This window comes from Lontra canadensis, unplaced genomic scaffold, assembly GCF_010015895.1.
Source record: "Lontra canadensis isolate GAN:19392208 unplaced genomic scaffold, GSC_riverotter_1.0 scaffold232, whole genome shotgun sequence".
Taxonomy (NCBI): domain Eukaryota; kingdom Metazoa; phylum Chordata; class Mammalia; order Carnivora; family Mustelidae; genus Lontra; species Lontra canadensis.
The window spans coordinates 190,533-208,030 of NW_022631226.1; the positions used below are offsets into that span (position 1 = coordinate 190,533).

General features: G+C 50.3%; 2 protein-coding genes across 4 annotated transcripts; one reads left to right on the top strand and one right to left on the bottom strand.

The window, feature by feature from the left end:
• Positions 1-91: 91 nt before the first annotated feature.
• Positions 92-5,537, bottom strand: ATRAID (all-trans retinoic acid induced differentiation factor). Its single transcript, XM_032849551.1, has 7 exons — positions 5,275-5,537; positions 4,458-4,579; positions 2,006-2,077; positions 1,726-1,797; positions 1,504-1,625; positions 671-768; positions 92-432 (listed from the first exon to the last, which is right to left on the bottom strand). The coding sequence occupies exons 1-7, from the start codon at positions 5,371-5,373 to the stop codon at positions 328-330; spliced, it is 690 nt and encodes a 229-aa protein (XP_032705442.1). The 5' UTR covers positions 5,374-5,537; the 3' UTR covers positions 92-327.
• Positions 5,538-5,771: 234 nt separating this feature from the next.
• On the top strand, positions 5,772-17,115 carry SLC5A6 (solute carrier family 5 member 6). 3 transcript variants are annotated; one of them, XM_032849550.1, is made up of 15 exons: positions 5,772-5,976; positions 6,161-6,227; positions 10,456-10,521; positions 10,862-10,913; positions 11,294-11,361; positions 11,622-11,776; positions 12,182-12,322; positions 12,505-12,634; positions 13,214-13,302; positions 13,715-13,827; positions 14,173-14,240; positions 14,668-14,754; positions 14,903-15,084; positions 15,271-15,374; positions 15,592-16,117. In XM_032849550.1, the coding sequence occupies exons 3-15, from the start codon at positions 10,519-10,521 to the stop codon at positions 15,960-15,962; spliced, it is 1,563 nt and encodes a 520-aa protein (XP_032705441.1). In that variant the 5' UTR covers positions 5,772-5,976; positions 6,161-6,227; positions 10,456-10,518; the 3' UTR covers positions 15,963-16,117. The 3 variants fall into 3 exon arrangements, with proteins under 3 accessions (XP_032705441.1, XP_032705439.1, XP_032705440.1); XM_032849548.1 differs by lacking the exons at positions 5,772-5,976; positions 6,161-6,227 and adding exons at positions 9,729-10,121; positions 16,124-17,115 and having other exon boundaries at positions 15,592-15,710; XM_032849549.1 differs by lacking the exons at positions 5,772-5,976; positions 6,161-6,227 and adding exons at positions 9,729-10,121; positions 16,124-16,276 and having other exon boundaries at positions 15,592-15,707.
• Positions 17,116-17,498: the final 383 nt, after the last annotated feature.

The window sequence follows — 17,498 nt, forward strand, 5'->3', positions numbered from 1 at the left end:
AAACCCGACTACCCAAAAGCGCTCTCTCCCACTTTAACCAAAGATTACACAAAGCCAGGTCGCCTCTCTATAAAAATAAACAATAAAGAACGACAAGAAAAGGTGTTTATTATAGTCAAGCACAAATGGGGCACCGTCCCCGTCCATTCCTGGACTGCAGTGCCCACAACACCCCAAGGCTATGCCAACTTTCCATCTTCCTGCCAAAGATGGCTTTAGTCTTGAGGAGGATCTGCTAGTCAATCATCCTATCTAGGAAGAAAATCTCCCTGGCTGGGCTCAGCTAGATCAAGAAGATTTTTAGGTCAGTAGGAAGACCTATGAGGTTCATGAAGTCTTAGCTTTCCGGCGTTGGGTCCCCCAAAGCAGAATGGAGATGGATAATGTGGTAGATCCCAGAATACCGAAGAACATAAGCAGTGAGAAGGAACCCTGTGAATGACCAAAAATAAAACCAAAAAAAAAACCCCTCCTCATATATGATGACACCAAGAACTACATCCTAACACCTAGTTCTTTCCTAGTATACCTATCCTCTTACCCAGGGCAATTCTCTTATAGTTTCCTTCTTTACATAATGTGCATCAGCTCTGGTCTTAGGGATCTTCTTTCAGAGAGGTTCTTCCTTATGCATTTCTCTTATCCCTAATTAGAAGGGCTAATTCCTCACCTGGCGCATACACTTGTAGCCATGGAAGCCATCAGCACAGACACATTCCAAGAGACCTGGACCATCAGGTACACAGGACCCATTCTCAGGACACATTTCTGTGAACCAGAGAAAAACAGGAGACATCACTGAATCTCATTATGTAGGTTTCTCAAATATCTGCTTCAACTTAGCTTATCTTAATTATTTCTAGGTCAAAAGCAGAGAAGATTTCAGACAATCAGAACACAACAAAGTCAAAGTGAGAAAGACAATTATCCTATGGTTTCACTCATATGTGGAATATAAGAAACAGTGCAGAGGATCATGGGGGAAGGGAGGGAAAACCGAATGGGAAGTCATCAGAGGGGGAAAAAAAAAAAACTATGAAAGAATTTTATTATATTCAATTTTTATATTGGCCAACATATAGTACATCACTGGTTTCTGATGTAGTAGTCAACGATTCATTAATTGTGTAGAAAGATTCTTAACTATAGGAAACAAACTGAGGGTTGCTGGAGGGGAGGTGGGTGGAGGGTGGGGTAACTGGGTGAGGGCATTAAGTAAGGCACATTGATGTGATAAGCACTGGGTGTTATATACAACTGATAAATTATTGAACACTACATCTGAAACTAATGATGTACTACTATATGTTGGCTAACTGAATTTTTAAAATTTTTTAAAAAGAACATAACCACAACAATACATCTTACGACCTTTTCTTTCAAGGGATTAGAAGTTCGGAAACTTGAACAAGAGGGACTTAACCAACTTTACTGCCAGATCTAAAACGGAGAATACAAGGGAGGAAAGGCAGTTCCTGAAAGAGTGGAGATGAGACAGCATACCTTGGTCCCACGTGCTGTTGCAAAAGTTCCTTTGCCCTTGGCAGGTTTGATTTTTTGTGTAAAAGGTGACAGTATTCCAGGCATTAATACCTCCAGGACAGCTGACATTTTGGGGCAGTATCCTGAAAACAACACAGGCAGTCATAATGCACAGCCCCAAGTTGCTGAGCTCACAGCACTGACCCTCTTTGGTCCTCTCCCCAACCCTATGCCCTTACTCACAGAGTCTGGAGCTGGGTAAAGCCACGGAAGGTGTTGGCCAAGTCATCTTTGAGGGGGTTTGCTTGCAGGTCTCTGCAAAGCACACACGGTTAGTGCTGTGCTCTAGGAAAACACTGTACTTCCATTCCCACATCTTCCTGGGCTGATAATCCAGTTCTCATTCTGAGTTGTCCAAGTTTGGACATTCATATTTAAACATCTTTTTAGGAGTCCATCCTCAAAGACTTGCCCATCAACCCTTCACCACAGTTGCCGTCGGGGAGGATAACTAACCACTTACATGATGACAGCAGTATGTGCCTGAGGAAAGTTTGGACCAGGGTCCCTTAGAGAACAGTTCTGGAGATCCAGCCTGAGGAAACAACAGTAATCGTTGTAATTATAGGTCTCTCTCCACCTAATATAACCCTCTTTTCAGCTAATATTAATTAAACACAGCTGTGTTCACGGCCACACACTAGATGCTGTGGTGGATGTTTCAATTCTGCCCTGTCCAGTTCAGTCACCACTAGTTATGTGTAGCTAATTAGGTAAAAAAAATAAAAAAATACAGTTTTTCATTTGCACTAGCCACATTTCAAATATTCAGTAACCACTCACCATGTGATTAGTAGCTACTATGTTGGAGAGTACAGATGGAACATTTCCATCATAGCAGGAAATGCTATCAGATAGTATCGCTCTACTCAGTAGTATCTATGCATCTGTGCATCTATTGGAAGAAATTTGTTCCTTGTCTAGGTTAGTGAATCTCACACTGTATTGTTATGATTCTCAGATCCACAAATGGCCTTCAAATGGGAAAAAAACTCAAGTCACATAAATGAAATTTTTTCCCAAGTGCCTTTTCTGTCACAGACTGGAGACAAATTACTGGATATTAAGGACCATGCCGCATTATTTTTTCTTCACTATATATTGCTAACTGTTCCTTTATTCTTCAAATATTTACTGAGTGTCTACTTTTTTTTTTAAGATTTTATTTATTTGACAGAGTGAAAGAGCACAAGCAGGGGAGTGGCAGAGGGAGAGGGAGAAGCAGACTCTCCACTGAGCAGGGGACCCAATGCAGGGCTTGATCCCACAACCCTAAGATCATGACCTGAGCCAAAGGCAGCCGTTTAACGGACTGAGCTGCCTAGGCACCCCTACTGAATGCCTATTAACTGCAAAAATTGGAAGAAAAAGAAAACCCTCAGTATCTTAGCTTTCAAGTACCTTACAATGTAGTAGAGGAAAACCATCGCCAAATATAAAAACAACATAAACATTAAATTATAATTTAAAAGAAATCACAGGACAGTATATGAATAATTTTGAATTGTATAGACACTAAGGATTAAAAGTAAAAAAAAAAAAAAGATATTATTCTAGCATTGAGTAGACCATTCACAGAAGATGCTGGAATTAAAGGATGGCTATGTTTTAATTTGGTGGAGGAACGAAATTTCAGGTAAGGAAAAAGGCCTGAATGAACAAAGAAACAAAAGCGGAATGCTTTCGGAAGTAGGCCAGTTTGGCTCAAGCCAGACCCTCATGAAAGCTTTTAGTGGACAAATAATTGGAAAAAATTATTGAAAGTGGATTGAGACCAATCTGTCATGGTTTCTGATTTGAACTTTATCCTGAAGGCAACAGACCATTCTAATTTTAAAACCAGATGATGGGGAAAAAAAAATTTGGTTTTCAGACAGTTTCATATAGAGAAGTATTGAAGTAATCAGGGAGAGAGGAGAATGGGAGCCAGACAGATGACATTTAGGATTCTGAAATGAGTGTGCACTCAAGAGGAAATGTTTAATAGGAAGAAAAAGTACTCACGTGTACCTGCAGGTTGGAGGGGGTCGAGGATACTAAAAGAGATCTAGTTTGGGGAACACCTGCATGGTGGTTATAACTGAAGCCCTAAGAGTGAATCCTCAGAGTGTAAAGGGAGAAAATGCAGGGACTAACCTTCATTAAGGGGACAGAATTTACAGAAGAGGAATTTGCCTCGAGACAACCATGAACTCATAGGAAGGGAAGAATACCCTATAAACAAAGCGCTTTGGAGGCTAAGGGAGCCGTTTCCCGGAAACACACACTAACCAAAGTTGAAAATAAACAAAAGAACAAAACTTCTTTTAAGAGGAAGCCGTATATGGGGCACCTGGGTGGCTCAGTTGGTTAAGCATTTGCCTTAGGCTCAGGTCATGACCCTGGCATCCTGAAACAGAGCCCAGCATCCGGCTCCCTGCTCAGTGGGGGAGTCCGCATCTCCCTCTCCCTCTGCCCCTGCTCCCGTACTCTCTTGCTCACTCTGCATCTCAAATAAATAAATGATGTATTTTTAAAAATAAGAGGAAGCCATAAGGGTTTTTTTTTTAATGGGCAAAAAGTATGACTTCTAGGTAGTTCCAACCAGGAAGATCGCAGGGTTCTTTACCTAGCTAAAAATGCTGTAACACATTTAAATGTATGAGAATCATGATTTAGATGCCCCCCAAAACAGGCACCAGTATTTATTCCAAAAGCCAATCAGGCAAGCCTTCAAGAATCTGGGGCAGGGGCATGTGGGTGCCTGGGTGGCTCAGTGGGTTCAGTGTTGGACTCTTGATTTCAGCCCAAGTCTTGAACTCAGGGTCCTAAGTTCAAACCCCACATTGGGCACAAAGTCTACTTTAAAAAAAGAAAAAAAAGCAATCCAGCTTGGGAATTCTTCCAGTATCCGCAGTTGTCTTTTCCTCCCTCACCCCACGATGGTGCCCTCCTGATTCAGGCAGCAGCGGGAGTGCAGCATTAGCTCTGGTGTCTGCTTACAATAAAGAGCCACTTCAGACAAATCTTGTACACTCCCTGGACACAGCATGCATATCTGCAGAAAAGAGGAAGGTATTAGGATTCCAGAAAGAAAAGCCAAGAAAAGAACAAATAGGTAGCAAAAGTTAACTGCCAGTACACTCTTCCGAATTCCTTTAATACTGGTCTGGTAAAGTGTCCTATCTTTGTATCAAGTTTGACTCGGGGACTCATTTCTTCGCCTAGAGTCAGAAGCCAAATCAGCACACTAGAGACTTGCTGCACCAAACCTTGTCCAGGAAAGGACATCTTCGAAGATCACTGTTCGAACATATTTATTACGCTCTCTCCAGTGACTTCTCAATCTAACAGACCCGGTTTGGCCAGGTATAAAGCACTGCAGGTACACAAAGAACTCATCAAGCTTTACAGAAGGTACAGTACTGCCCCAGCACGATATACGGCATTTGCGCATGATGAGCTTGAAGAGCCAGAGAACTCGACCGTAGCCGAAAATGTTAAAGTTACTCAGATTAAGGAACAAGGAGATCAAATTTTAAAGGTCTACGTCAGCAGGGCGAGGGCACCGGGAGACCTGAGCAGCGTGAGTACTCGGGAGCCGGGGCCGGCTGGGCTACAGCTAGGGAAGCCTCGGGGACCAAATCCGAGCCACGGGCGGGCTAGGGAGAGGGGAGATCCGAGGGCGGGAGAGCGCGAGATAAGGTTGCCCAGCAGCTCTGCTTCAGCCCGACCTCTAACTTGCTTCTGTACCTCGGGTAGCGCCAGAGCCCTTTCCGCGCCCAGAGCGAGGAGCAGGGTCGCTGCCCAAGGGACCAGGAATGAAGGACACCCCTGCCCGCGAAGAGCCATTTTTCGCTCCCTCCGTCCTTTTCAGCGCCTCGCGAGACTTGCGCGTGTGGCTCCGCCCTCCCCGGGCGTGGTCTAGTTGCCCCGCACAAGTTGGGGCTTGCCGCTGCTTGAAGAGGTCAGAGCTCTTCTCTGCGCTCTAATCCCCGTTACGGCCGACTGCCCTACTTCCTCTCGTTTTCCCCTGCTAGAGAAGGCCACCGCGCCGCCGCTCTTTCAGCTGCGCACTCCTCGCTTCCGGACGCCGAGGTTGCGTCATCGCCGTGCCCCGGGGCCTTCTCCGTTCGCCCTCAGTAAACATGGCGGCGCCACGTGAGGCGGCCAGGGGGCGGGCCCCCGCTGTCACTCAGCCGGCATGTGGCAGGCCCGGCTCGGCCGCCCCGCTGCACCCAAAGGTGGAGACCCGGCAAATGGGCCGCACCCGGGCGGGCCAGCGTATGGGGACCCGTGCCAGGAGGCTCCCGAGAGTGGTGCGGTGGCGGGGAGGGGCGGGGCGAGCTGGTTCCCCGCGTGGAGGCGCGGGAAGACCTGAGTTGAGACCGCGTGGTGTAGTGGTTAAGCTACCTCACGTGTGGAGGGAAGGCGGGAAGCCAGCAAATAAAGAGGGTAAGGGTGCTAGATGAGCGAAGAGTGAAGGGCAAAGCCCGGCGGGAGGAGACGAGCCTGGGTAGGCTCCGGGCACCCTGGCGCCTTCATCTCAGTCCGGAGACCGCGTGGCGGCCGGATCCTTGGTGAGGAGGGAGGAGCGGGATAGGCGCTTGCCGGCGCCTTATCTCCTTTTCCTTCCCAGAGAAGCGGAGCGATGCTGATCTCAGGGAACACGACTGGACCTTCTTAGCCCTGGCTGAGCCGCCGAGGTAAGGGAAGGGCGAGCGCTGCCCCCGGCTGGCCCTGGGGAGCCCCGCGCGCGCAGGGGACTGCGTGTTGCCTTTGATTAGCGCCAGGCAAAAGCTCATCAGAGCTGACTCATCTTGAGTGCGTGGCCGGCCCGGCTTCTCTTCCCCATACCCGCAGGTTATGTAGACTCTCCTTGAAAGGATTTACCGGCCGCTGGCTGGCGCGTCCTCTGGGGCATAGGTGTAGTTCTTAGCATTTTAATGAGGGTACCTGAGCTTTCAGACCTCCAGGAATTCTAGGCACAAGGGCAGATTTTGAAGGAATCGCTCTCGGGACAGTGGGTCCTGCAGTGGTCCCCTTTGCCTTTTGTAGGAGTCAAGGTAATTCAGAGCAGGCGGGCAAAGCGGGGCGGGGCGGGGGGGGGGGCGGGTATGGTGATGTAGAAGATCCTCTTCCGTTTCTGTGTGTGTTGTACTTTTAGAAAGGGGTCTCACAGCTCACTACCGAGCGTTAGTTTCAGTGAAACCACTGTGCTCTTTTGGCTCCCCCTCTGAGAGAGATGCAAGTCCATGGGGTTTAGAGCCATAGAATTTTTAGAAAGCCAGTAACTATCCTGTTCTTAGAATCTTGTCTAAGGAACACTTTGTTACGGGGTCAGGTTTTTCCTGTCTTACCTGGCTCTCTGTTCAGCCCTCCAGGAAGGTTCTCTGCATCTCATGCAAATAGAATTCTATCTAGAAGCTCCACCAATTTACCCCAGCGGGAGAGTCTCCAGTCCTGTATGCCTGTGTTCTAGTCTACACTGAGACCCATTTTTGCTTTCTAACCACTGTAGCATTAGCGCTAACTCTTTACAGCTGTACATTCTTACGGGCACACAGCAGACACCTTCGCATATTCTCCAGTATTTTCCATCACCTCTGTCACAGTACAATTTGCCAAAAAGGAGTGAGAACTAAAGATGTTGCAATGTACAGAAGCCCGGGGCATCTTTAGGTTAAACCAGAGTGGTCTGTTGGGAACGCTATTCTGGGTACTAACATTTTGTGACTCATAGAGCATGTGATCCAAGAGTTGCCGCCTCCGATTTCCTCTCTTTGTTGGCCCCACGAGGTTCAGAGTTCAGGTTTGGTCCGTGTAAGACCCTATCTTGATGGCCAGGTGACATCTGCCCGAGAACACAGTGTGAGTGAACCAGAAGACAGACAGGCTGATCTTTCTCCTAGTGGGCAAGAACAGAAGACGCAGGTTATATTAATGTGTGTCTAGACTAGTTGGAATCTAAACTTTGTTCAGTGAATGACTGATTACAGTTAACATTCTGCTCCCGCCCTGGTTCTAGGAATAGTAAGGATGGGCCCCTTGGTAAATCACCTGTCCTAGCTGCAGATAACATTCTTTCTTTGTCTCTTGTTTTGTGTCGTGCCCTGTAACCTTAAGGAAGTTCTTTAACTTTTCTGACTCTATTTCCTTGAGAACTAGACAGTGTTCACTTAAAGTTCATAAACCAGAGAGGTGGTGTGTTAAAAGTGATAGCGAAGGGTGCTTTTTTATTATCATTTTTAAAGTTCATAAAGTTCATGGCACACTTCTGGGTTACAAGAAGTTAAGAGCTGAGTTGCTTCACTAAAAAAAAAGAAAGAAAATGGGGGTATTTAGAAAGTGTTAACTGATCATTTAGGCTGTCTGAAAACCTGACATGCCTTGGTATTTTTTCCTCCATGTCATGTATATCGTGGATATCCTCTAAAGACATCATGGTATAAATGAATTGTGGATGGATGGGGAATCAGGAGACCCGAGCTCTAATCTAGACTGACAATAATCGGCTCTGTGGTTCTGGAAAGATCACTTGAGTCATCTGGACCTCAGTATTTTTGTTGGTAACTGAGGGGGTCATGATAGTGATCTCTTAATGTTTCCTTAAGTTTTCAAGTAGTATAATCCTGTCCTTGTTCTGAGGATAATGCTGTATTCTTTGAGGATTAGTATTTTTGGTGGAAGAGTCAGAAAAGCAACTTTCCCATTTCCCGGGGCTCCTACTTTCTAATTCCCTCTAGCACACAGTGCCAAGTGTGACTTAAAGTGAAAAGCCTAATCCAGCTAAGAATGCTGTTGAATGTGAGCTCCCTGTTCCCCACTCTGGAGCCTCTAGGACTGAGCTGGAGTTTGGGGGCCATAGGGTGATAGGGCCATTTGGATCACACTGATTGGTTCCCTGAAGGGCCCAGGGCAAATAGCTGCTGAGCTTCACTCCGCCCCTCACTGACCATCTCACCCCGGCTACTGATAGAGCCAGACCCTCAGCTTCTGCCCAGCTCCAGACACCGCTTCTCCGGGCAGCGCTGCCTCCCAACAGAGATTACCTCTCTAGGTAGGTTCCTGCTACAGGAGGAGAGGAGGAGCACTTTCCCTGGCTGTTCCCTTGCCCCAGCTCCCTGGCTGGTTTGCTTCTCCGTCATCGTAACTCGGAACTCCTGGCTCCAGCACATTGCCTCTCACTTTCGCATCCCAGCCCTGTTCCCAGGTCTGCTGTTGACTGGAGTGTTAACAGGCAGAGGACCTGAGAAGTGGGTGGCAGGGCTTCTCTAGTAGTGTCGGGGAGAAGGAAGTGGTTGGCCTGGGGATATGTGGAATGGAGTTTGGGGCTGCTATGTGGGTCATCTCACTGGGGATCAGTGTTGAGAAGGGGTCCTGTTAAGAAGGTGACACTGGGAATATGGGAGGTCGGGGCTGAGGCCAGGGGAAAGAGAGGAAGCCAAGCTGTGATTAGTCTCGCTTTCTTCTCCCCTGCAAGGCTGTGGTGTCAGGCTGGGGTCTGCTGGTTTAGTGCACTGTAGTGACTCGGTCTGTGCCTGCAGGTGGGGGCAGAGAAGTCTTTGAAAAGAAATATGGGCCAGAGTTGATTTTTCTTTTGTGATTGGGGTGGAGACCTAAGAAGGTTTGTGTTTTTTTGTTTTGTTTTGTTTTGTTTTTTAAGATTTAATTTATTTTAGTGAGGAGGGTGAGGGGCGGAGGGAGAGAGTATCCCAAGCAGATTCCACACCAAGTGGTGTAGCGGTGTACTTGAGTGCACACTGAGTGCAGACCCTGACACAGGGTTCGAGCTCACGATCTGATTGCACCACCCGCCCCAGGCGCCCCAAGAAGGTTCTTATATTTCACTGCTATGGATGCCCAAAATGATCTCCTGCCTGTCTTACTCTGCTGCTTCCTTTCTCCCCTATCAAATCCATACTAGGGCCTCCAGACCTACAGGGTTGTGCAGAGCTGGCTGGTCCAGGTTTGATGGGTGTGGAATACACAGGTCTTGGGATGGGTGCCCATAAAGGCAGGGTAAGCCTGACGAGGAGCTGATTTCCTTTGCAGCTCACCTTGGACAATGTCACTTGGTGGAGAAGGACTGTGAGATCGTGGCTGGAAGCCAGGCTGTAGCCACCTGCGTGCCACTGCCCAGCTGAGTGGCAGCCCAGAGAGCACAGGAGCAGCAAGTGGCTGTAGGCCACAGACACAATCAAGATATGAGTGTGGGGGTGAGCACCTCGGCTCCCCTGCTCCCAACCTCAGACACAGACACGGTCACATCTACTTTCTCCCTCACGGACTATGTAGTGTTTGTGCTGCTGCTGGTTCTCTCCCTTGCTATCGGGCTCTACCATGCCTGTCGTGGCTGGGGCCGGCATACTGTTGGCCAGCTGCTCATGGCAGACCGAGAAATGAGCTGTCTTCCTGTGGCTCTGTCTCTGCTGGCCACCTTCCAATCAGCCGTGGCCATCTTGGGTGTTCCGTCCGAGATCTACCGATTTGGGACCCAGTATTGGTTCCTGGGCTGCTGCTATTTTCTGGGCCTGCTGATCCCAGCACACGTCTTCATCCCTGTCTTCTACCGCCTACATCTCACCAGTGCCTATGAGGTGAGCAGGGAGGAGGAAGAACACACAGGACCATCAGGGTCGGGGATAGAGAGAAGGAAGAGCGCATGTATGAAGGATCTGGGTCCCTGGACCTCCTCTGCCTCATGAGAGTGACGGGACACACTGTGTGATTTTAGATTCTTTCGGGGTGAGGTCACGTGGGAAGAGAAGGAAGGGGCTGTGCCGAGAGGCCCAGAGCAGATAGGAGTTGAATATTCCTTCATGTTCCTGGGTTTCTTGAGGGAGGTTGAATTGTGGGGTTAGAATGGGGAGGAATACCTTTGTTTTTTCTTTTTTTCTTTATATGTGTACGTGTGTATATATTCCTATCTAGTACCTGGAGCTCCGATTCAATAAAGCTGTGCGGGTTTGTGGGACTGTGACCTTCATCTTTCAGATGGTAAGTAGAAATGAGGGTCGAATTTGAGCCTGCGATATGATAGAGGGACCCAAACCCCGTTATACTGAAGCATTGTGAGCTTCTCCTGCTTTCAAACTGGCAAGATTGAAGGTCCCACTAGGGGTCAGTGTCCCTGAAGCCACCAGAGGCATCCTGCTTCCTATTCCTTCGGTTGCAGCACCGTCACTATGGTGGCGGCAAGCCAAGATTTGGAGGAGGGGAAAGGGAAGTGAGCCTAGGTGAAGGGAGGCCATTAGGATATTGGAGCTGAGGTCCAGCTTTTTTCTCTGCTCACCCTCATTTCCCCTCCCGTTCACATTCCCTTTTCCATATCCAACAGGTGATCTACATGGGAGTTGTGCTCTATGCACCATCACTGGCCCTCAATGCAGGTGAGGAGTCACAGCCCTTGGCTCTCAGCCACAGCAGACTGGGAAAATACCTCTGGGAGGGGCGGGTAGAGGAGACTGTGCAGAAAAGAATCTGACCTTGGCCAAGGAGTTACTTCACTGCATGGGCCCTTGGCTGGTCTCTGCTGGAGGTGGAAGTACCTTGGTTCACCTCACCCGAAGCTAATCACACATTACTCTGTCTCATCTCAGCTGGTTAATCAACACCTTTTGGTGGGATTCACACATTTTTTTCCCTTTGTGGTGAATGATTTATTTCATCCTCGATGGCCAAATACTTCATGTCTTACTGGGGTTTTTCTGGTTTCTCTGTTGGGAAACCCTCTTCCAGAGACAGGAATGTGGTTTTTATCTGTTTGCAGTGACTGGCTTTGATCTGTGGCTGTCGGTGCTGACCCTAGGCATTGTTTGTACCATCTATACTGCTCTGGTAAGTGTAGTAAGTCTTAGGAGAGGGAGGGGAGATGGGAGGAAAAAAAAAGGGATAAGGTAAAAATGTAGGTGAGATGGGATGGAGTTCTGGAGTGGGGTGAGACAGGATGTAGGAGATGGGATGGGAAGGATGTCAACAGAGTCTCCACAGTTATGCCCCTGGGGGCAGTATAGTCCTTTGCTGCTGGGAGGCATGGTTCTTCACTTGTGGGTGGTTTTAAAGACATCTGTGGCAGGCATGCTTTCTTTGCGCTGCAGGGTGGGCTGAAGGCAGTCATCTGGACAGACGTGTTCCAGACGCTGGTCATGTTCATAGGGCAGCTGGTGGTTATCATTGTGGGGTCTGCCAAGGTGGGCGGCTTGGGGCATGTGTGGGAAGTGGCTTCCCAGCATGGCCTCATCTCTGGGATCGTGTAAGTACACCCCTTCCCCTGGCTGGGGTCTGTAGGACCTGGGGGCTGAGCCCGTCCTAGAGCCTGAACTCAGGGCTGCAGTAAACAGAGGGCAAGCTGTGGAAGCCTTAGGGGCGGCACTGAGACGGGTGGGGAGCTGGCCCTGCAGAGACGGAGGGTGACCACGGGGTTCTGGTGGGTAAGGAGGGTCAAGATAGTTTTAGTACCTGGCATGCGGCTGTGGGTTGAAGGGGTGGAACCCTTCCTCCATCGTGCTGCACTGCTTCTTGAGTCCCCCCGGTTCTTGCCTTCAGTAGCTCCTTTGCCCTGCAGCAGTGTCTCTGCTCAGCCCCCCGTTGTAGGAGTGCGAGGAAGGCTGCGTCCGTCTGGGGCTATGCCGCAGTGTCCAGTTGGTGTCTGTTGTAGGCTGGATCCAGATCCTTTTGTTCGGCACACTTTCTGGACATTGGCTTTTGGGGGTGTCTTCATGATGCTGTCCTTGTATGGGGTGAACCAGGCTCAGGTGCAGCGCTACCTCAGTTCCCGCACGGAGAAGGCTGCTGTGCTGTGAGTACAGGGACAGGAATACCAGGGAGGAGCAGAGAAGAGTGGGCCCCATTTTGGGGTTGGGGCAGGATGCCAGAGCATACACGCACACCCATCGGGGCCGGGATATGGGTCTGCTTTCCGGAGCTCGGGGACGTGCCTGAGGGTGTGTAGGCAGAGCCTTGGCGCCGGTCTCTCCGCAGCTCCTGCTATGCCGTCTTCCCCTGCCAGCAGTTGGTCCTCTGCATGAGCTGCCTCATTGGCCTGGTCATGTTTGTCTACTACCAGGAGTATGCTATGAGCGCCCAGCAGGCTCAGGCAGCCCCTGACCAGGTGAGAAGTCCTCCCTGGCACCCTTCTCTGCCCATGAAGGCCAGCCTGGCCCCCCAACAGGAGTGTCTGGTTGGCTGCAGAAAGGACTCTCACCTTGGGTAGGAAATGGACGTAAGTCGTTTTCCACTGTGGGATTCTACAGGCTGGCACAGGAGGGGCCCAGCCCCTGGCCAGCATCGCCGCATCCTGGTGCTCACCCTGCTGGTGGGGGGAGGGTCCTGCCTGTATTACCGGCTCACCACTGTGCACCGTGCCCTGCGCTCTGCTGGGAGCTCTCCCCCACCTGGTGCCTTCCGTTCGTTACAACAGCCTCATTGGACAGAAAAGAAAAAAGCCTCATGGAGGTGGTCAGAATCCTCGCCACACTGCTAGTCAGGGGCAGGGTTGGGGCGTGAACTGCGTTATTCTCTGGAGCCCGTTTTCTCTGTATTAACTGGGTCACCCTCAGTGCTGAGCTCCCTTTGCAATCACTCACTCTCCATAGACTGGTAGCGGCGCGTGCAGGGGGCTTGTCGCACGCCACACCCCAGGGCAGGGCTCTCCTCTCAGCGGGGCTGTGCACTTCTGCTCTGCCTGCAGTTCGTTCTCTACTTTGTGATGGACCTCCTGAAAGACCTGCCGGGCCTGCCTGGCCTCTTTGTCGCCTGCCTCTTCAGTGGCTCCCTCAGGTACCCTCCTTGACCGTTTCCCTTGGGCTTGTGCAGCTGATCCCCACGTGGCCCCAGGTGGAGGGGTCTCTCTCAGTTTCTCAATGTGCGCATCCGTCTGCGGATGACGAGGGACAGCTCGTCTGTGTAGAAGGGAGCATATCCTCTCCCAGAAGATGCCCCCTTACTGGGGAAGGAGTCTTTTACAACACCGAGAATTGATTCTACTTGATCAAAACCTGTATCCCATTCAGCAAAGGGCAAGTGTCCTTGCCTTCTGGGCCTCTTGCTCAGCTGCCAGCCGTGAAGATGGCTTCTGGCTGCACATGTCCTCTCCTGCCTTTAGGGCGCTCTTCCCTCAGCAGGCCCCCTGTGGGTTTTGCCTTTCAGCCCCCAGACTCAGCATGGCTCATCTTTGTCTTCCCCCTTTCAGCACCATATCTTCTGCTTTTAATTCATTGGCAACTGTTACGATGGAAGATCTGATCCGACCCTGGTTCCCTCCGTTCTCTGAAGTCCAGGCCATCATGCTTTCCAGAATCCTTGGTGCGATTATGCTTCGTCATCTTTTCAGTCGTATTCTTTCTAAGACACACCCTAAGCGCCTTATCAGTCTGCTTCACAGCACCAGGTTTAGCCTGGGCTCAGCGCTTGCCAAACGAAGTACACACAACCTTGTTGACATCTCAGGGCATTTCCTGGGAAGGCCTCTGAATCACATAGGTGGGAAAACCAGGTGGGAGGGACCTGGAGCTGGGGCAGGAGGGAATATGCCATTTCCAGGGACACAGAGGTAATGGTTTGGCTGAGGAAGGAGCTTTGCTCTACTTTTCCCCCTTTTAAATGTGTTAACTTCTCTTGGCCTGTTTTCCTCCCTTCTTTTTTTCCCAGCCTTTGGCTATGGGCTACTTTGTCTGGGAATGGCGTATGTTTCTTCCCAGATGGGACCTGTGCTACAGGTAAGGATTATGCAGAGAAGAAAGCAGTTTTTAGGGGAGAAAGGAGCTGATCGAAACAGGAAGTTGAGGGAGACAGCCGATGTGAAGGGAATGGTATAGGAATGGGTATTGAAACTTCGCCTTTGATGGACCACCTTTAGCTGTGAGTAGCCTTCCCTAGAGTCATTCCTAGGATGTTGTCGGCTCAGAGCCATCTAGGGAACAGCCTCAGAGGACAACCCAAAGTACATTCCTGTAACATTCCCAGGATTCGCCCCCTAGAATTCTGCATTATGATATTTCCAGGTAGAAGATACCAACAGATCTGACAAGTGGGGTGCTGAGGCATTGGCAGGTGGCTGTGCTCTGCTCTGCACTGGTGAGGCTGGGGCTCTCTGAGCCTGAATGTTCTCTCCCCCCCCCCCCCCGCCAACCCTGTCCTCCACAGGCAGCACTCAGCATCTTTGGCATGGTTGGGGGGCCGCTGCTTGGACTCTTCTGTCTTGGGATGTTCTTTCCTTGTGCCAACCCTCCTGTGAGTAATCCATCTGGTTCCACCGTCATGTACAGGGGTGGACCTAAGAAATGGTTTGGCAGGTCTCTCCCCATGAGTTCTGGGAACTGTTGTGAAGATTTATTGGGGCTCGCATCATGACAGGAGAATGTGTTGTTTCTCTGGCCAGGGTGCCATTGTGGGCCTGTTGGCTGGACTCATCATGGCCTTCTGGATCGGCATCGGAAGCATAGTGTCCAACATGGCCTCCGGCATGGCACCTTCTCCCCCTAATATATCCAGCTTTTCCCTGCCTAGTAACCTGACCACCGTCACCATGACCACACTGATGCCCTCAACCACCCTCTCCAAGTGAGTTGGGGCTCACTCTCTCCTTGGGGAAAATAACTCATTTTTGAGGGGTTTCCCAGGGGTCTTGGTAAGGGATGAGCCACTAGATTCCTCAGGGAGATATTGAGTCCCAAGATCCTAGGACTGTGTCTCTGAGGAATGCCCTGTCAGTGAATTGCTAACTGTCCTTACTCCGGTTCTCCGCAGGCCTACAGGGCTGCAGCATTTCTACTCCTTGTCGTATTTATGGTACAGCGCTCACAACTCAACCACAGTCATTGTGGTGGGCCTGATTGTCAGTCTGCTCACTGGTGAGGGCGTGCGGAATGGGGTCCTGGAGAAGCAAGGGAGGCCACTCAGGGAATCTGGACTCCGGGAGAACTGACCCTGCCCTCTGGGGTCCTTGGGCTTCTTGGCTGAGCTCAGGGAGGTGGGCAGGGGCTGGGGACTTAGAGCCCTGAGACCAGGTGGCTTGCTGGGTGTGCACCGGTTACACAGTAGGAGACTCAGAAGTGCCTTTGCCTTCAGGGGGAATGCGGGGCCGGACCCTGAATCCTCGGACCATTTACCCAGTGTTGCCAAAGCTCCGTGCCCTCCTGCCCCTGTCCTGTCAGAAGCGATTTCACTGCACCAGCTACAGCCAGGTAGCAGCTGTATTGTCCAGATCATACCCTCCCTTCCCTCTCTTAATACCAGACCTTCCAAATTCCCTTCTGCCCCTTTCCTTTCTCCTCCCCAGCAACTCAGATTATTTGTCTGAACCTGGACAGTCCCGCAGTAACTGCCCCCAGCTTCTGCCCTCAGAGGAGTGCTGGCTTGGTAGCTCAGCCCAGAGAGGTGCCTGGTGTGCTGGCCTTTCCTCTCCCTCCCGTGCCCCCTGCCTACCACCTTGTGCTTAACCTTAATCTTAACCTTGTGCTTTGCTCCTCCTTTTCTTCCTGACTGCCCTTTGCTGATCTCCCTTCCAGCAGGGATCAAAGCAGTGTCTACCAGCTTTTCTGCCTGAGTTCCTTCACTCCTTTGTCTCGTCCTGTCTATCTCTTTGCTCTGTGTTCTCCAGGACCTCTCCGTGGACACTGCTACATTTCCAGAAAAGATGAGTAATGGGATGTTGAAGAACGGCAGAGACAAGGAGGCCATGGCAGTGCCTGAGGAAGGCTCAGCCCACCAAGGGAACAGCCCCACCTTCATCCTCCAGGAGACCTCACTGTGATCTGGGCTTAGGTCCCAGTGCCAGAGGCCATCTTCTAGTATAGCAATCAGTTAGGTGATACCCAACAGGGACAATCAAAGACTGGATTATCTAGCCCACCAAAGGACCTTGTTTCTAGGTGTTTGGGCTGCAATAGAAGCTGTTGTGTCATGAGAAGTGTGAGTGTAGGACAGGGTTTTTACCTGTCCCTTGACAGTCTGTTCTCTAGAGGACCAGGCTTGCCAGGGAAAGGATTTTGCTAGGAAAGGGGATCAAAGCAAATCCTCTGGGAAACGGAAAATGGCTCCTGATTAACCACCATCAGGCTTCTTTGAAGTGAACAGAAACAGTAGTGCTAGTTATCACTGTTCTGAGGCCCGACTTGACAAGGTTGGCCATGTTTACCGTGAAACACAAAGCTGTCTTAGCCAGCTGTTGCTTCTCTTGTGGTACTGTTTTAAACATAAATTTCTGTTAGCCACAAAGGGTCCGTGACTACTTTCTAATTATCTGTGACGCCCAGGCCCCTCTCATTCTTGCCTGTCTACCTCCGTTCTTGAGGGGGAGGGTTTGGTGTCCCTGAAAGACCTCAGAAGAGACTGGTACATTCGTCTCCCTTGCATAGAGTAGCGAAGCTTTCCTCCTCACTGCCCCCACCCTCCAACTATGTCATGGGCACTTGGGGACGGGGCACATGTTGATCCGAGAAACCAGGGCAAGACCAGGTCCACTGTGGAGTGTGCCATCCACCTGGCACGGCACCCTAGTGTCATTTTGTTGTTCATGTTCATGTTTCCTTTTCGGAGTTTCGTTCCCACAGATCTTTGTTCCAAGGGAATAAAAACTGTTATTGGACCTAGCATCTGGGCTCCTGTACTGTTCACAACTGTCTGGTCCACCCCCGTCCCATCCGTGGCAGGAGTAAAGCACTCCCTCCTCCCCTGCACACGTCTTCCTCTGCTGAGGAGAGGGGGAGGGGAACCAGCACTGGCTGGTGGAGGTTTGGGGACTGGCTGGCATGTCTTCAGGGGGCGGCACTGTGCTCATCTCCCTCTGCCGCTTTTCATCCCCAGTGGCTCATTCTATCTCCTGTCCCACCTCCACCTTGTCCTTTATCAGAGCAATCATTGCTGCTCCAATTTTCACTTTGGGGGCTGGAGGAAGAATGCTGTTACTTGGCTTTAAAAATAGAACATTTGAGCGGGACTCTGGTGATGGTGAAGAGCATGGTGCTCAAACCCAC